This window comes from Phaseolus vulgaris, chromosome 9 (genome assembly GCF_000499845.2).
Source record: "Phaseolus vulgaris cultivar G19833 chromosome 9, P. vulgaris v2.0, whole genome shotgun sequence".
NCBI classification, from domain to species: Eukaryota; Viridiplantae; Streptophyta; class Magnoliopsida; order Fabales; family Fabaceae; genus Phaseolus; species Phaseolus vulgaris.
The window spans coordinates 4,545,876-4,562,621 of record NC_023751.2 but is presented as its reverse complement, the minus strand read 5'-3'; the positions used below and the strand labels follow the sequence as shown (position 1 = coordinate 4,562,621).

The following is a 16,746-nucleotide window of genomic DNA, read 5'->3' as shown; positions in this document are numbered from 1 at the left end:
ATTGAAAAGCACCGAACAAAAAACAAGGAAGAAGGAAGATGAACCGATTAAACTCAGCAGAGAAGAAGATGAACCGAACAAAATAAGAAACAAAGCTAAAGAACCGAATAGAAATGCAAGAAAGGACTAAAAACATGTTTTAAGAGTTCATATGGACATGGAGATGAAAGCAGATGATGGAAAAGGGAGAAGACTTATGTGGTTGAAGAACTTGTTTGATGAACACGCCACTTGAAGTGTGAATGCTCCAAGATAAGTGTGAATTGCCGCCACTTGAGGAACCAAGGACCTCAAGATGAGACTAGGAAGAGGAGAAGGCAAGTTCTCAGTCACTCAATCACCAATTTGGGAAAGTTTCATTACTTCAAAAATCAATTCTATTATTTGAAGGACCTAAGCCCTCCTTTTATAGGTGGAGAACAGGTCATGAAACTTACAAAGCAAGCTAACCAAAAGTCCCTTGCATGCTACTCACTTCTAGCACCTAAAGTGAGACATGAAGAGTCACCTTCTAGAAAATTCTAAACTAATGCCTAAAGATGCTTTACAAAAGAGGTATCTAAGGTTTCCCCTCTAAGAACCTTCCTAAAAACTATATATTTAAACATTCTATATTGTTTACAAATTTATACAAAATAAACTATAAAGAGAGACATTAATTCAAGCCTATTCTTGAAAGCTTGTAGACTTCTTTGGCTTTATGCTTGGTCCTCTCTTTATTTTATGTCTTCTTTAAATTTTGAGAAGACTAGAAGGAAGAACTTCAAATGTGTGGGTGAATAACCTCTTCCTTCATTAATAAAAGCCTCTCCTATGTGATCTCCATCATACTCCTCGAGTTGGAGAGAATTCGACCACGAATTCTGAATCCCTGCATATAACAAAGTCAGTTTATTCTTATAATTAAAAGCGAAAGAAAAAGGCAAACATGACTTAGCATTAGCAAATGGAAAACAGCAAGAAAACTAAAAAATAACCTAAAACAAAAAGTTAACAACAAGAATTGAAAATTCTTGAATTAAAGAGCCTACAAACAACTGAAAACACTAACAAGAAGAAACCTAAACTCATGATACCACATGATATGATTCCAATAACAAGATGTAGATGATTCATTGACATTTTATGGAATCAACTTGAGTTGGAAAGGTAATAGGCACTTTTCTAGAATTGGATCAATGTTCTATGTTTCAAGAACTCACCAAAACTTGAGCCACCACACCAAAACTCATATGGAAGTCCATTTCTTGTCAATTGAACCGATTAAAATGCATAAGAATTCAATTGAACCGATTAAATTGCATAGGAATTGAAATGAACCGATTAAATTGCATAAGAATTGAAAAGCACCGAACAAAAAACAAGGAAGAAGGAAGATGAACCGATTAAACTCAGCAGAGAAGAAGATGAACCGAACAAAATAAGAAACAAAGCTAAAGAACCGAATAGAAATGCAAGAAAGGACTAAAAACATGTTTTAAGAGTTCATATGGACATGGAGATGAAAGCAGATGATGGAAAAGGGAGAAGACTTATGTGGTTGAAGAACTTGTTTGATGAACACGCCACTTGAAGTGTGAATGCTCCAAGATAAGTGTGAATTGCCGCCACTTGAGGAACCAAGGACCTCAAGATGAGACTAGGAAGAGGAGAAGGCAAGTTCTCAGTCACTCAATCACCAATTTGGGAAAGTTTCATTACTTCAAAAATCAATTCTATTATTTGAAGGACCTAAGCCCTCCTTTTATAGGTGGAGAACAGGTCATGAAACTTACAAAGCAAGCTAACCAAAAGTCCCTTGCATGCTACTCACTTCTAGCACCTAAAGTGAGACATGAAGAGTCACCTTCTAGAAAATTCTAAACTAATGCCTAAAGATGCTTTACAAAAGAGGTATCTAAGGTTTCCCCTCTAAGAACCTTCCTAAAAACTATATATTTAAACATTCTATATTGTTTACAAATTTATACAAAATAAACTATAAAGAGAGACATTAATTCAAGCCTATTCTTGAAAGCTTGTAGACTTCTTTGGCTTTATGCTTGGTCCTCTCTTTATTTTATGTCTTCTTTAAATTTTGAGAAGACTAGAAGGAAGAACTTCAAATGTGTGGGTGAATAACCTCTTCCTTCATTAATAAAAGCCTCTCTTATGTGATCTCCATCATACTCCTGGAGTTGGAGAGAATTCGACCACGAATTCTGAATCCCTGCATATAACAAAGTCAGTTTATTTTTATAATTAAAAGCGAAAGAAAAAGGCAAACATGACTTAGCATTAGCAAATGGAAAACAGCAAGAAAACTAAAAAATAACCTAAAACAGAAAGTTAACAACAAGAATTGAAAATTCTTGAATTAAAGAGCCTACAAACAACTGAAAACACTAACAAGAAGAAACCTAAACTCATGATACCACATGATATGATTCCAATAACAAGATGTAGATGATTCATTGACATTTTATGGAATCAACTTGAGTTGGAAAGGTAATAGGCACTTTTCTAGAATTGGATCAATGTTCTATGTTTCAAGAACTCACCAAAACTTGAGCCACCACACCAAAACTCATATGGAAGTCCATTTCTTGTCAATTGAACCGATTAAAATGCATAAGAATTCAATTGAACCGATTAAATTGCATAGGAATTGTAATGAACCGATTAAATTGCATAAGAATTGAAAAGCACCGAACAAAAAACAAGAAAGAAGGAAGATGAACCGATTAAACTCAGCAGAGAAGAAGATGAACCGAACAAAATAAGAAACAAAGCTAAAGAACCGAATAGAAATGCAAGAAATGACTAAAAACATGTTTTAAGAGTTCATATGGACATGGAGATGAAAGCAGATGATGGAAAAGGGAGAAGACTTATGTGGTTGAAGAACTTGGTTGATGAACACGCCACTTGAAGTGTGAATGCTCCAAGATAAGTGTGAATTGCCGCCACTTGAGGAACCAAGGAACTCAAGATGAGACTAGGAAGAGGAGAAGGCAAGTTCTCAGTCACTCAATCACCAATTTGGGAAAGTTTCATTACTTCAAAAATCAATTCTATTATTTGAAGGACCTAAGCCCTCCTTTTATAGGTGGAGAACCGGTCATGAAACTTACAAAGCAAGCTAACCAAAAGTCCCTTGCATGCTACTCACTTCTAGCACCTAAAGTGAGACATGAAGAGTCACCTTCTAGAAAATTCTAAACTAATGCCTAAAGATGCTTTACAAAAGAGGTATCTAAGGTTTCCCCTCTAAGAACCTTCCTAAAAACTATATATTTAAACATTCTATATTGTTTACAAATTTATACAAAATAAACTATAAAGAGAGACATTAATTCAAGCCTATTCTTGAAAGCTTGTAGACTTCTTTGGCTTTATGCTTGGTCCTCTCTTTATTTTATGTCTTCTTTAAATTTTGAGAAGACTAGAAGGAAGAACTTCAAATGTGTGGGTGAATAACCTCTTCCTTCATTAATAAAAGCCTCTCCTCTGTGATCTCCATCGCCAAGGTTCAAGAGATGGTTGCTGCTGTAGTGGCCAAAGAGCAAGAGATGGCTTCTCAAGCTGAGAACTTCAAGGCCACAGAGGAAAAGTTAATCGAAGAGGCTGCGACGGGGTTCGCTGATGGGTTTGCTGAGGCCCTGGTCCAAGCAGCGTGTGCAAACCCTGGGATCAACGTCTCAGAGTGTAGTCCCTTCAGTGAAGTGGTCGAAGGCAAAATCGTGCCTTTGACAGCTTCTGAAGATTAGCTTTTTCTTTGTAACACTTTGTAAATAATTGCTCTCTTTGTAACTACTCTGAATACCTTTGTTCCCTATATTTCTTAATATAACTAATCTTTGGTTTCATCTGTTGTGAACTCTTTTTTCTGCACTCTTTGTATATGACTGATTGCTCTAGCCTTATGCTCTTGTGTTTCCCTTTCTGCTCGTACTGCTTTTGATAACTTGCGTTCTCTACGCTTCTTCTCACTCTTCGAATTTCTCTCGCCTTCTTGACTTATAAAAATCTTCAACTTACTCTTTTACTCACCTTTCTTGAGCCCTAAGGCGCTTACTGCCAAAGGCGCCACTGGCCTCATCTCTTCTATGGCCTCGACGTCGCTCAAGGGCGAGGGAGGACTTCGTCTCTTCTTCTGTGGCCTCGACATCGCTCGAGGGCGAGGAGGGCTTATCTTATCTGTACTGGGTGTCCACGCTCGAGGAGAGACCTGTTGAACGCGAGTTCGTATCGTCCTCAGCGTGTCTAAACACTTGGGACAAAGTCACGCTTTGGTGCCCACGCCCGTGGAGAGGCCTATTACAGCAGCGCCGTATCGTCCAGGGGGTGTCTAAACACCAAGGCAACTTAGCCCTTATCTCTGCGCGCTTGGTGCTCACGCCTGAGGAGAGGCCTGCCCGGGGGTAGTGTCGTTTCGTCCTCAGGGTGTCTGAAAACACCAAGGCGATCAGTGTTCATGGTGCCCACGCCCAGGGAGAGGCGTGTCGGAAACATCGTCGTATCGTCCCTGGTGTGTCTAAACACCAAGATGACCAGGGATTTTGGTGATTACGCCTAAGGAGAAGGTTTACCGAAGGATGACGCTTCTCCTTAATTGTGTGTATCTGCACCAAGTGACATGGTTCTCCACTGCTCCGAAACCTCTTACTATCTGATGCCCACGCTCAAAGGAAACGCCCCCGCCACTTCCTTGCGAGGTGTCTAAACATCAGACACCGGGGCTAGCTGTTCTCACCTGAGGAGGGGGCGTCCCGAAGGAATCCCTTAACCCCTGCTCAGGGACTAGACGCCCGGATTTTAACTTATACTATGCGTACCTTTCAACTCGACGCCTGCGCCTGAGAATGTGCTCCCGTCACTTGCTTTGGGTGTCCTCTCGTTCAAGTTGGTTTGTGTGCTCGGCGCCCGCTCCCTTATCTGGCAATGCCTACACCTGGCGATGCCTACGCCTGGCGACGCCTGCACCTGGCGTCGCCTACCCTTGGCGACGCCTACCCCTGGCGATGCCTTGAGCCTTTGTTTTTGTTTCTTAATCTTTGCTTTTACATTGTGAGAGAAGGAAAACCTAAGACCAAACTTTTCTTGAACTTCTTTTTTACTTGGGTGACCTCATTAAAAAACCCCCTAAAGGGAAAAAGAGTGTCCCGTTTTAAACTGTGTACTACATAATGTTTTTAGCTGAAATAAAACTTTAAATTGGCTGCGTTCCAGCTACGTGGGATGGGACCTCCTTCCAGAGTCTCAAGCTTGTACGAACCATTCCCCTTGGCTTCGGTCACTCTGAAGGGTCCAGTCCACTTGGGAGACAACTTGTTCTCCAACTCCTAAGGATGAGCCTTCCGCATGACCAGGTCAGCCACTTAGAACTGCCGCGGCTTCACCTTAGAGCTTTACTGATGCTCCACTCTTCTCTTCACGGCCTCAGCCTTTATCCTCACCTTTTATCTGGTCTTGTCTAATAGGTCTAGATTCACCTTTCTCTCTTCGTTGGACTCTTCTGCCACAAAGCTTAGAAAATGCGGGGAACTCTCGTGAATCTCCACTGGGATCATGGCGTCTGACCCGTACACTAGGCTGAAAGGCGTCTCCATGGTGGAAGATTGAGGCGTGGTGTGGTAAGCCCACACAATCCTTGGTACTTCTTCTGCCCACACCCCTTTAGCTTTCTCCAGTCTTCACTTCAACCCTGATGGAAACCGTCCAGCCTCAAAACTTTCGGCCAAGAAGATAGACGAAGATCGAGCTTTAATGAAGAGTTTGTAAAGTCTTTTTCTTCTTCTTAGCCTTGTAAAAATTGTATAGAGTAGTTAGGAAGTTTTGGGCCTTGTATTTTGGGCCAAAGTAGAGAAAGATGTAAATAGAAAACAAAGTAATGTGTAAAATAGTAAAAGAGGGGTGCAAATAGAAATGTAGGCAAGGAAGACATGAGTCTCCACATGTCTTCTTCTTAATGGAGAAGATTTGCACCAATAAGGTGGTGACACTTGTCACACTCTCATTTGAGAGTTTTTGAGAGACTTTATCCTATAAATAGGAGTCTCTTATACATGTATTTCTTTAACTTGGAATTAGTAATGAAATGTTGCCTAATTTTGGCCATTCTACTTGTTCTTAAGTTCTCCCTAGGTTAGTCTCCTTCAAGACTTAGCCTAGACTCTTTCCTAGTGAGTTGGCCTCACCTCTCACTCTCACAAATTCCTACTCCACTTCAATCCATGGAAACTCCTCTTGAGTTTCTTTAATGCTTCCGCTCATCATATCTCCTTCATCATTCATCCAAAGAAGAAATTACAAAGATCATCACTAGAAGAAGATCGTTTTTCCATCATTTGATATTCAGAGCTATGGTTGTAAGATCTTCTTCTATTTTTTTCTAAATTCCGTGTTGTTCATAATGTTCTTGATTGTCTTGAATGTTTACCGATTGATTTTGTGTTTTTTTGTCTTTTTGTTCGGTTCAAATTAATTGTTCTTACTTGAACCTTCATGTATGTGCTTTTAGGTGTTCTTGTGTTCATGTTCATGTGTGCTTTTGAATTTTTTGAGTTTTCTTCAAATTTGTTCGGTGAAATTTTCATATAATTGAGTCATTTTGATTTTATAATCATATATGTTTTGTCTAGAGTCATGTTTAGTCCAAATTTGTCATAAACTCCATTAGTTGAACTTTTTGATATTTTTTTCAAATTTCTTCATAGATTAGAGCTCTTGAGTGCATTTGATTTTCATTTTTGAGTTCATAAATTGCTACTAGATCATTAGCAATTTTCTTTGACTTAGGTTTCCATTGTCATTCTCTCAAAATTCATTTTCGAAAATTCTCGAAAATTTTCCGAAAAAATTTCGTGGTTCAAAAAGCATTTCAGTGGTGTGCACAGTAATCTGGCCAGTTCTTGCGGAATCTTGGAAATTGTGGTGGTACAGTGAATCCAGAGGTACGAATAGCAGATCTGGTTTAGGTTTCTCGGACTTTATTCTTGAAAATTTTCTCTGCGATTTGCATTGTTGTTCTTCATCTTCTGCATCATTTTTCTTCTTCGGCTTCATTTTGAATCGGTGTGCGAAGATTGATCAAAGAATAGTAACGGTGCAAAACGGAGGTTTGTGATTTCCGATGACCTAAATCGGAATCGCGCGCGGAGGAATTGTGAACGGAGGAATCGCAAACGACAGTGGCGTTTTCCAGTGAAATCGGTGAACGGAGAAGACGACCGGAGAAATCTGTTTGAATCACGATCGAGTTGGTCTGGTGAATTGAAAATCGAAGAATTAAAGCAGTGAAGAATGAATTGATTCATGTAAGTTCTTCTTCCGCTTTCACTTCCGATTCCGAAGATTTTTGGTTCTACCTTTTGCGTTCATTGTTCTTCGTATTGTGGAGCGATTTTGGAGAAGATTAATCGGAGAATAGGTGAACGGTGGGTTGCAATTTGTTCATTTTGAATCGGTGCGTGTTTCATTCAAATGATTTCTAGAATTAGAGTGAAATTTGGCATCTGCGTTGAACAGAGCAGTTTGGAGTGCAGAACCAAAATCAATTGAAGCTAGAGTTCATATTGTTTAGTGAGAATTTTGGTTTTGCAACTACGTAAACAAGAACTGCAGATAAGTTGTTTGCTTAAATTCCTCTGTGGTTTAAATTTTGGCAGCAGCTGGAGTATGCATGTGTGTAGTGGAGGTTTATTTGCCTAATTGAATTAAAAAAAAAAATTAGATTCATTCAATTTGTTTTAATAAATTCTGGTGTTTCCCTTGATGTTTCTGGTAGTGATGCAGCGGTGATTGGTTTCGAAATTGGTGTGCAGTTTCTCTTTTGATTAGTAAAATTTGGTGGTATAATTTTGTGCATTGAAACTGTTTGATGAATTGATCACGATGTTGTGATGTAGTATGATGACTTGAATTGTTTGCATCATTTGGTTCATAATTGGTGTTTACGATGCAATGCTTAATTGAGTAAAATTCCGGTGCATAATTGGTTGGTGTATTGATCTAGAGATTTAATTAAAATTGCCTCATTGAATGCAAGAAAAGTGAGATAGAGAAAGCAAAGTGCGTAAACTAAATTGGTTCAATTTTGTTGAAGCAAGAATTTTACTGGTGCAAGTCTTGATGCAGAATTTTCCGGTTTAGCTTGTGAAATTGGCAAAGTGAAGCTGTTGGTGAATTTTGAAATTGTAATTGAGAAGCGTAGGTCTTCATACTAGCTGTTCTGATTCAGATTTGATTGCTTGAAATTGTTGATCATTTTGGTGCAGATTTTAATTAAATAAAAAAAAAAGTATGTCTACATTTGAATTCAATTTGTGAATTACAAATTGATTGAAGCTGATGCAGTGAATTGTGGGGTCCGTAAATTTGAAGAATTTGATGAGAAATGGTGTGGCGAAGGTGCAGGTGAATCAAGTACTACCAAGGTGTGCAATTAATTGAAGAAATTAAAGTAGAATCAGTGAAAGCAAATTGGAATTTGTTGAATAATGAGGGAGCGTAAATTTTGGTGAGAAATTTGGCAATTGGAGTTCCTTAGCGCGGGACCCGTGAGAATTGAGTTCTTTGGACCAAGCTACATTGGGCAGCAACATTTTGGATTTCATGGTCTACTAAGAATTTTCATCATTCTTTGTTTTTCTTTTTGTAATCCAATTCTAGTGCCAATCTTTAGGTGCTTCTTTTGAGTGCTTACTTTCTTGAAAACCTTTAATTTCTTGCTTGTCTTGATTTTATGGATAATCTTTGTGTTTGTCATCTCTAATCTCCTTTGAGTTTCACTCTTCAAATTGAGCTTTTATTGCTTTTATTATTGACCTCTTGAAGTGGAATATACCTTGAATTTGTTCTTTGTGAGAATTGAGCTAACTTCTAAGTAGCATCCTAAGAGAAGGCAAAGGACTTGCAAGGGGTACTCACCTTTGGAGGACAAACAAGTAAAGGCTTGGAGAGAAACACTTGTGAGAAAAGAGAAGAGAACTTTGAAGATTATTTTTTAAAAAATTTTGTGTGATTTCAATAGTTTTGTAATTTGGCCATTATCTTTACTTTAGGTGTCTTGGAAGAGCCTTTGGTGTTCTTCCATCTCCTACAAGTTTTCTTTAATTTTCTTATTAGATACACGCTTTAGACGGTGAGTGTGTCTTGAAGGTTCCCAAGTGCCTACAAGCCTCACCATTAGGAGTCGTCTAGTTTAAATTTTTGCAATTTAAATTCTTAGATTTTAAAAGCTTTCTTTTAGTTTCTTTCTTTAGAAAACTCTTTGTTTGTGTTGAAGAAGTTTTCATTGGAAGGAGATTTGTGAAGTGCATTGGGATAAGTTATGGCTAGGAAAGACTTGGTACTTAAGAGTGTCCATTGTGACCCACCTCTCTTTCCTGGGAATTTACCTTGTGTGCTAAACTCACTTTCCTTCTTGTGAAAAATCTTTTAAATACAAAGCTTAAATATGTCTATGTATACTTATCATCATAGTAGAAGAAAGATTTATAACCCTCATTATCAAAAAAAGGAAGGGATGCGTTTTGAGCCTAGAAGTTTATATTATTCTATCGAGCCTGAAGTATACATTCCTTACTTTGATGGAAATAAAAATGTTGAAGCATATTTAGAATGGGAAACAAAAGTTGATCAAATCTTTGAAAAACATCAATTGGATGAATATAGAAAATTTTCCATGGCTACTCTAAGTTTTCAAGAATATGCTAGGTCTTGGTGGATACAAAGGGAAGCAGATGTTAGAATTGGTAGAAAATCAGAAATATTGAATTGGGATGAATTGAAGATGTGTATGAGAAGAAAGTTTGTTCCACCTTCATATGTGAAAAAGAAAAAGCTTAGAGAAGAAATGAAAGAGCTTGTAGAAAAAGGAAGAAATTTTATATACAGAGAAAAAGAATATGTTAGAAGAGAAAAGGAGTTTAGAGAAAAATTCCAAGCTCTTGTCAGAAAGAAAGAAGAGAATGAGAAAAAGGAAAGTACAAAAAACTCTTTTTTTCGAGTTGAATCAGATATCGATAACATTTTATCTTCTCTAGAAAACCCTTGTGAGGATGTGCTTGAAGAAAAATCTATGTTTGGAGCTGAGCCAAATATAGATATAAATATTTCCTCCACAGAAAATACAGAAGAATGTTTGATTGAAAAGGAAGAAGAAGAGGAAACCCACAAAGAAGAAGAGTCTTTTATGACACCCCCTGAAAGCATGGTTGAGAAAGAATCCTTAAAGGGGGATTGCAATACTTTGAACTCTTCTTTTCAATTATATAATGCTCATTCTTCACAAAAATATCAAAAACAACACTTTGTGATGTTGTTGCCTAGCTTGGGCAATAAACAACACAAAGTGAACAAAAATATTTTTGAAATGGGCCTTATGTTTTTCTTTAAAAGGAATTTTAAAGAAAAGGGGACTTATTTTTGTTTAGTTTTCTTTTCTTTTAATTTTCTTCTAAAAAGGAAATTTATCTCATGTTTGTTTGATGTTTATTGCAGATTGACATTTGACCCAGGAGGAAACCATCAAATAAACAGAGGTTGCTGTCATTGAGCATCATTCAGATCTGAGGACAGATCCTTTTCAAGAGGGAGGGGATGATGGAAACCGTCTAGCCTCAAAACTTTCGGCCAAGAAGATAGACGAAGATCGAGCTTTAATGAAGAGTTTGTAAAGTCTTTTTCTTCTTCTTAGCCTTGTAAAAATTGTATAGAGTAGTTAGGAAGTTTTGGGCCTTGTATTTTGGGCCAAAGTAGAGAAAGATGTAAATAGAAAACAAAGTAATGTGTAAAATAGTAAAAGAGGGGTGCAAATAGAAATGTAGGCAAGGAAGACATGAGTCTCCACATGTCTTCTTCTTAATGGAGAAGATTTGCACCAATAAGGTGGTGACACTTGTCACACTCTCATTTGAGAGTTTTTGAGAGACTTTATCCTATAAATAGGAGTCTCTTATACATGTATTTCTTTAACTTGGAATTAGTAATGAAATGTTGCCTAATTTTGGCCATTCTACTTGTTCTTAAGTTCTCCCTAGGTTAGTCTCCTTCAAGACTTAGCCTAGACTCTTTCCTAGTGAGTTGGCCTCACCTCTCACTCTCACAAATTCCTACTCCACTTCAATCCATGGAAACTCCTCTTGAGTTTCTTTAATGCTTCCGCTCATCATATCTCCTTCATCATTCATCCAAAGAAGAAATTACAAAGATCATCACTAGAAGAAGATCGTTTTTCCATCAAACCCCCTCAACAAAATTCTATTTGCGGACTCTACTTGCCCATTCGTCTGGGGGTGTTCGACTGATGTGAACACTTGTTTGATTCCTACCTCTGCACACAGCTTCCCCAACTGTTGGCTTATGAACTGAGTGCCATTATTTAAGATGAAACGCCTCAGCACCCCGAAACGACATATAATGTTCTTCCAAACAAAGTGTTGTACCTTGTGCGCAGTGATCTGGGCCTCTGGTTCTGCCTCTATCCACTTCGTGAAGTACTCGATGGCGACTATCAAGTACTTCATTTGCCTTATCGCAAGAGGGAAAGGCCCCAGAATATCGATTCCCCATGTGTGGAAAGGCCACAGGCTGTAAATCGATCTCAGCTCCTCTAGAGGCGCCTTGTGCTAGTCAGCATGCATCTGACACTGCTTGCATCGCTGGACGTACCTTACACAATCTTGCCTCACCGATGACCAATAAAATCCTGCGCGAATCACCTTGAAAGCTAATGATCTTCACCCCACGTGGCTTCCACAAATCCCCTCATGGAGTTCCAACATGATCCTCGTACACTCATCGCCACTTACACATGTCAGAATTGGGTGCGTGAACCCATGCCTAAATAGCACTCCATCAACGAGAGTGTACCTTGACGAGTTCTTCTTTATCCTCTTTCCCTCTCCAGGCTCTGTTGGGAGAATCTCATCTGCAATGTATCGCCTATAAGGCGTCATCCACGTGTTCCCTTCTTCCAAGGCACATACTTGTACACACTTCTCTTCCTCGGGCGAGGCCGCAAAGGTGCTAATGCGGGGTATCCTCGTCGTATCTTGAATCAAAGAGCAATGGCTCCTTGGCTTTCCTCTCGCCGCACTGATGTGAAGAAAATCCACCCTATTCTCTGCCACAAACTTTCGCGGCGTTTTGAGCGTCTCTTGGATGACTATCCTCTGCCTTCCCGCTTGCCTGAGCTGGCCAGCTTGGCGAGCAGGTCAGCTCTGGCATTTTGTTCTCTAGGGACATGCACCAGCTCAAACGTAGCGAAAGCTCCCCTCAGCACCTGGACATACTTTAGATACGCCACCATCTGCGGGTCCTTTTCCTGATACTCCCCTATTACCTGCCCTGTAACCAACTGGGAATCACTCTTCGCCAATAGGCTTTGTGCGCCCATCTCCTTGGCCAAGAGCATTCCAGCAATCAGCGCCTCATACTCAGCCTGATTATTACTTGCCTTGAAGGCGAAACGTAAGGCTTGCTCGATCAACACCCCATTAGGCCCCTCGAAGACTATTCCCACACCGCTCCCCTGTTGATTGGAGGACCCATCCACTGAGAGCATCCACAGTGATCCTAACTCCACCTCTTGGGGGGAACCTCCTGGTGAGAGCTCTACAACGAAATCTGCGTAGACTTGCCCTTTGATGGGTCCCCTGGGCTCGTTTTGGATATCAAACTCTGACAGCTCCACTGCCCAGCGAACCATCCTCCAAGCGACATCTGGCTTCTGAAGTACCTTCTGAATGGGGAGGTCCGTCATCACCACCACTGTAAAGCTATGAAAATAGTGGTAGAGCCTCCTGGCCGAGAACACCACTGCCAGCGCCGCCTTCTCCAACGATTGGTACCTCAACTCTGGGCCTTGCAAAGCCTTGCTTACAAAGTAGATGGGCCTCTGCACTTGATCTTGCTCCTGGACCAGCACAAAGCTGATAGCCCACTCAGTCACAGCGAAATACAAGCGAAGGGGGACGCCTGCCCGTGGCTTGCACAGCACCGGAGGCGTCGCCAAGTACTCCTTCAGCTTGAGGAATGCTGTTTCGCACTCATCCGTCCACGCAAAACGGCTATTCCTCTTGAGGCACTGAAAGTAGGGGTGGCCCTTCTCACCTCCAGCAGACACGAACCTCGACAACGCCGCCATCCGCCCAGTCAGTTGCTGCACTTCTTTCACCGAGGTCGGACTTCTCATGGCGATGATAGCTGCGCACTTATCAGGGTTCACCTCTATTCCCCTTTATGTGAGCATAAAGCCCAAGAACTTACCTGCCTCAACCTTGAAGACGCACTTCTCTGGGTTCAGCTTGAGGCGGTACTTTGATATGGTGGCAAACAGCTCTTCCAGATCCGTTGTGTGCCGCTCCCTCTCCTGCGAGGTCACCACCATGTCATCTACGTAAGCCTGCACGTTCCTTCCCAGCATGGGTGCAAGGACCTTATCCATTAGTCTCTGGTAGGTGGCGCCCGCGTTCTTCAGTCCAAACGACATCACCTTATAGTAGTAACTGCACGTCTCTGTCATAAACGCCATCTTGCTCTCATCCCTTGGGTGCATCTTTATCTGATTGTACCCCGAGAATGCATCTAAGAAGTTCAGCATCTTGCACCCTGAAGCGATGTCCACCAATGTGTCGATGGTAAGGGGTACGAGTCTTTATGGCACGCCTTATTCAAATCCGTCAAGTCGACGCACATTTTCCATTTTCCGTTCGCCTTCTTCACCAAGACGACATTGGCCAGCCACTCAAGGTATTGGATCTCCCTGATGTGCCCAACACACAACAATTTCTTCGTCTCATCCTGTACGACGAGGCGCCTCTCCTCGTTGAAATTCCTCCTCCTCTATCGTACAGGGCGGACCTTGAGATCCATGGTAAGGTGGTGGCATAGGAAGTCTGGGTCGATGCCTGGCATGTCCGAGGCGGACCATGCGAACGCATCTAGGTGGCGCGAGATCACCGTCGCCACTTCATCCTGCTCCTCCTGGCTCAGCAAACGTCCCAACTTGAATACCTTGCCACCTATCTGCCTCTCCACCACGTTGTCTACTGGCTGGGGTTGCCTGTCTCGCACACTCTCCGCACGAGACTCGCCTCTGCTGCCTTCTCTTATAGGCGTCTCCCCATCAGGTGCTTCAGGCGTCGCCTCCTCTGACGCTTCTTCCATGGGCGAGGCCCCCTCGGATACTTCTTCCATGGGCGAGGCCTCCCCATGTGCTTCTTCTAAGGGCGCATCTTCCTTGGGCGTCGCCTCTGCGTGTGAGGCCTCGACAGGCGTCGACTCCGCGGGCGTCGCCTCTTCCAAGGGCTCTACCTCCATCGGCGTATCCGAAACGGGCGGGCGCTCCATCACCATGACCACACCCTTTTTCGTTTTTAAGCTATTTTCATAGCATTTTCGGGCCTCTTCTTGATCAGATTTGATCACGATCACCTTGCCACTAAGATCTGGCAGCTTCATCTTCATGTGGCGCGTGGAGGCCACTGCTCTTAGCCTATTCAGCGCTGGCCTACCCAACTGAATATTGTAAGTTGAATTGGCATTGACTACCAAGTATCGAATGCTCTCTGTACGGGATGTCGTTCCATCTGTAAACGTCGTCCTCAACTCCAAGTAGCCTCGTACTTCCACTTGGTCCCCTACAAACCCATACAAGCAACCAGTGTAGGGCCTCAGCAGGTCAGGGGACAACTGCAGCTTGTTGAAGGTCGACCAGAACATGACATCTACAGAACTGCCCTGGTAGACGAGAACTCTATGCACCTTTCTCCCAGCTATGACAACCGAAATGACCACGGGGTCATTGTCATGTGGGACAACATCACGTAGATCAACTTTCGTGAACACCAGGTCTGTCTCCCATGGGTTGTCCGAACCCTCTCCAGCAACTGAATTCACTGACCTCACATACCTCTTGCACTGAGAGGCAGTGGGCCCTCCTCCTGAGAAGCCACCAGAGGTGGTGTGTACTTCTCCGTGGATTGGCATTTCATGCGCCTGATCTTCCTCTGGCACTACCAAGGCCGCGGCCGTAGCAGACCCGGCCAAGTAATCTTTCAGAAAGCCACTCTTCACCAGTTCGTCTAACTGATGGCCCAGCGCCAAGCAGTTGTTGATGTGGTGCCCAAACGCCTCGTGGAACTCGCACCACGAGTCTTTGTGAGGTCAGAGCACTTTATCTGTCTTCACTGGTGGCCTCAGCCTGTCAGCTATATTTGGCACAACAATAAGATCTTTAAGCTCCACCACAAAATTGTGCCTTATCGGCCTATTCCCTTCCCTCGCCGGCCTGTTTCCCCCTGCTCGACCACTAGGTTTGGGCCTCCTCGCCTCGTATGGGCATCTCCTTTCCTGGTTCTTCCTTCCCGTCGTGGCCTCGTTGACCCTGGTGGGTTGTGCACACGATGGTGCTCTCGGGCGTGTGGGTGCAACACTTGTGCGCTTCTCGCAGAAAGGCCCAACGCACACCCCCTTTCTGAATGCGTAGTCAATCATGGGCTCCTCCGTGGTGCCAACCTTCACCATCTGAGCCCCAAAGCGATTGATATACTCCTTCAAGGTCTCGCGTTGATACTGCTTCACATCAAACAAGTCATATGAGACTGGTGGTGGAGCCCTGTTTGCTAGGTACTGCTCCCTGAATAGTTGGGAAAGCTGCGCGAAAGATGTAATATGGCCATCTGGAAGGCTGATGAACCAGTCCATGGCCATGCCAGTCAGAGTGCTCATGAAGAGCTTGCATCTTACGGAGTCGGAGCCGCCTACCAGCATCATCTGCGTGTAGAACGCAGTGAGATGGGCTTCAGGATCTTCCATCCCAGTGAAGGTCACCTTAGGACCTACGAACGTGTTAGGAATTACCGCCTCCAGAATCGACTGCGAGAACGGCGTAGAGAATTCCCTTGGTGGAGTGAAGCACTCGCGCTCATCTGCTTCTCATACCCCTGAGTTGTTGCGCAACCCACGGCGCAACTCCTCATTCGTATGACAGAGCTCTTCATTTCTCGCCTGAGACGCTGGGAGATCCGCCTGCATGCGTTCTTGTTCAACCTTCGATGCCGCCATTGCCTCATGCAATCCCTGCATCATATCCATGACCTGCTGCATGGTCATGTCTCCACTCTCAGCGCGCGTCGAACTTTGCCTGGTGGTTCTCATTCTCAGCGATTTCTTGAAACTCTTCTAACAAACTTCTCCGGTGAAATCGAACGAGATTGAGAACGAACGGTGAAAACTTGGTGAAACTAAAGGACGAACGGTTGAAACTTCAAGAAGGTGAAGAAAGCGACGGGAACTCGAACTAGACTGACGAACAACCGGTGAAAACTAAAATCGATCGGAAAACGATCGGTGGAAACCACGAGCAACAGTGTATCTTCAGCAAACTTCAAACAAAGACGAACAAACAGTGATCTGAACTGAACTTCACGATGAACTGAGGATCTTGAACGATTCTTGAAACCTGATCTCGAAAACTGCGACTGAAAACCTCTAACACTTGCGACGGAAGCTGATGTTTTAAATCGGCCCCACGGTGCGCGCCAAATGTTCCTGCCGGTTAACTGAGAAAGTCTTCGCGCGTGGCTCTAACTTGCACTCGAGGACTCCTTCGTCTTCAACTCAGATCTCCGCCTTACGCCGTCGTGAGAACCTGAAATGAACTGAGCAAAGCGCGCCCTTGCGGCCGTTTGCACTCTGACGATCAAGTCAGCGAAGCAAGAAACATCAAAACCTCCGTATCGAGAATCGTAATTGAAT

The 16,746-nt window shown here is 42.6% G+C and overlaps 2 protein-coding genes across 2 annotated transcripts; one reads left to right on the top strand and one right to left on the bottom strand.

The window, feature by feature from the left end:
* Positions 1 to 5,693: 5,693 nt before the first annotated feature.
* LOC137822124 (uncharacterized) lies at positions 5,694 to 10,540 on the top strand. The gene is made up of 2 exons (XM_068627027.1): positions 5,694 to 7,298; positions 8,398 to 10,540. Exon 2 carries the CDS (start codon positions 9,440 to 9,442, stop codon positions 10,538 to 10,540), a length of 1,101 nt encoding a protein of 366 aa, XP_068483128.1. The 5' UTR covers positions 5,694 to 7,298; positions 8,398 to 9,439.
* Positions 10,541 to 15,153: 4,613 nt separating this feature from the next.
* Positions 15,154 to 15,804, bottom strand: LOC137822123 (uncharacterized). The gene has a single exon (XM_068627026.1). The coding sequence runs from the start codon at positions 15,802 to 15,804 to the stop codon at positions 15,154 to 15,156; it is 651 nt and encodes a 216-aa protein (XP_068483127.1).
* Positions 15,805 to 16,746: the final 942 nt, after the last annotated feature.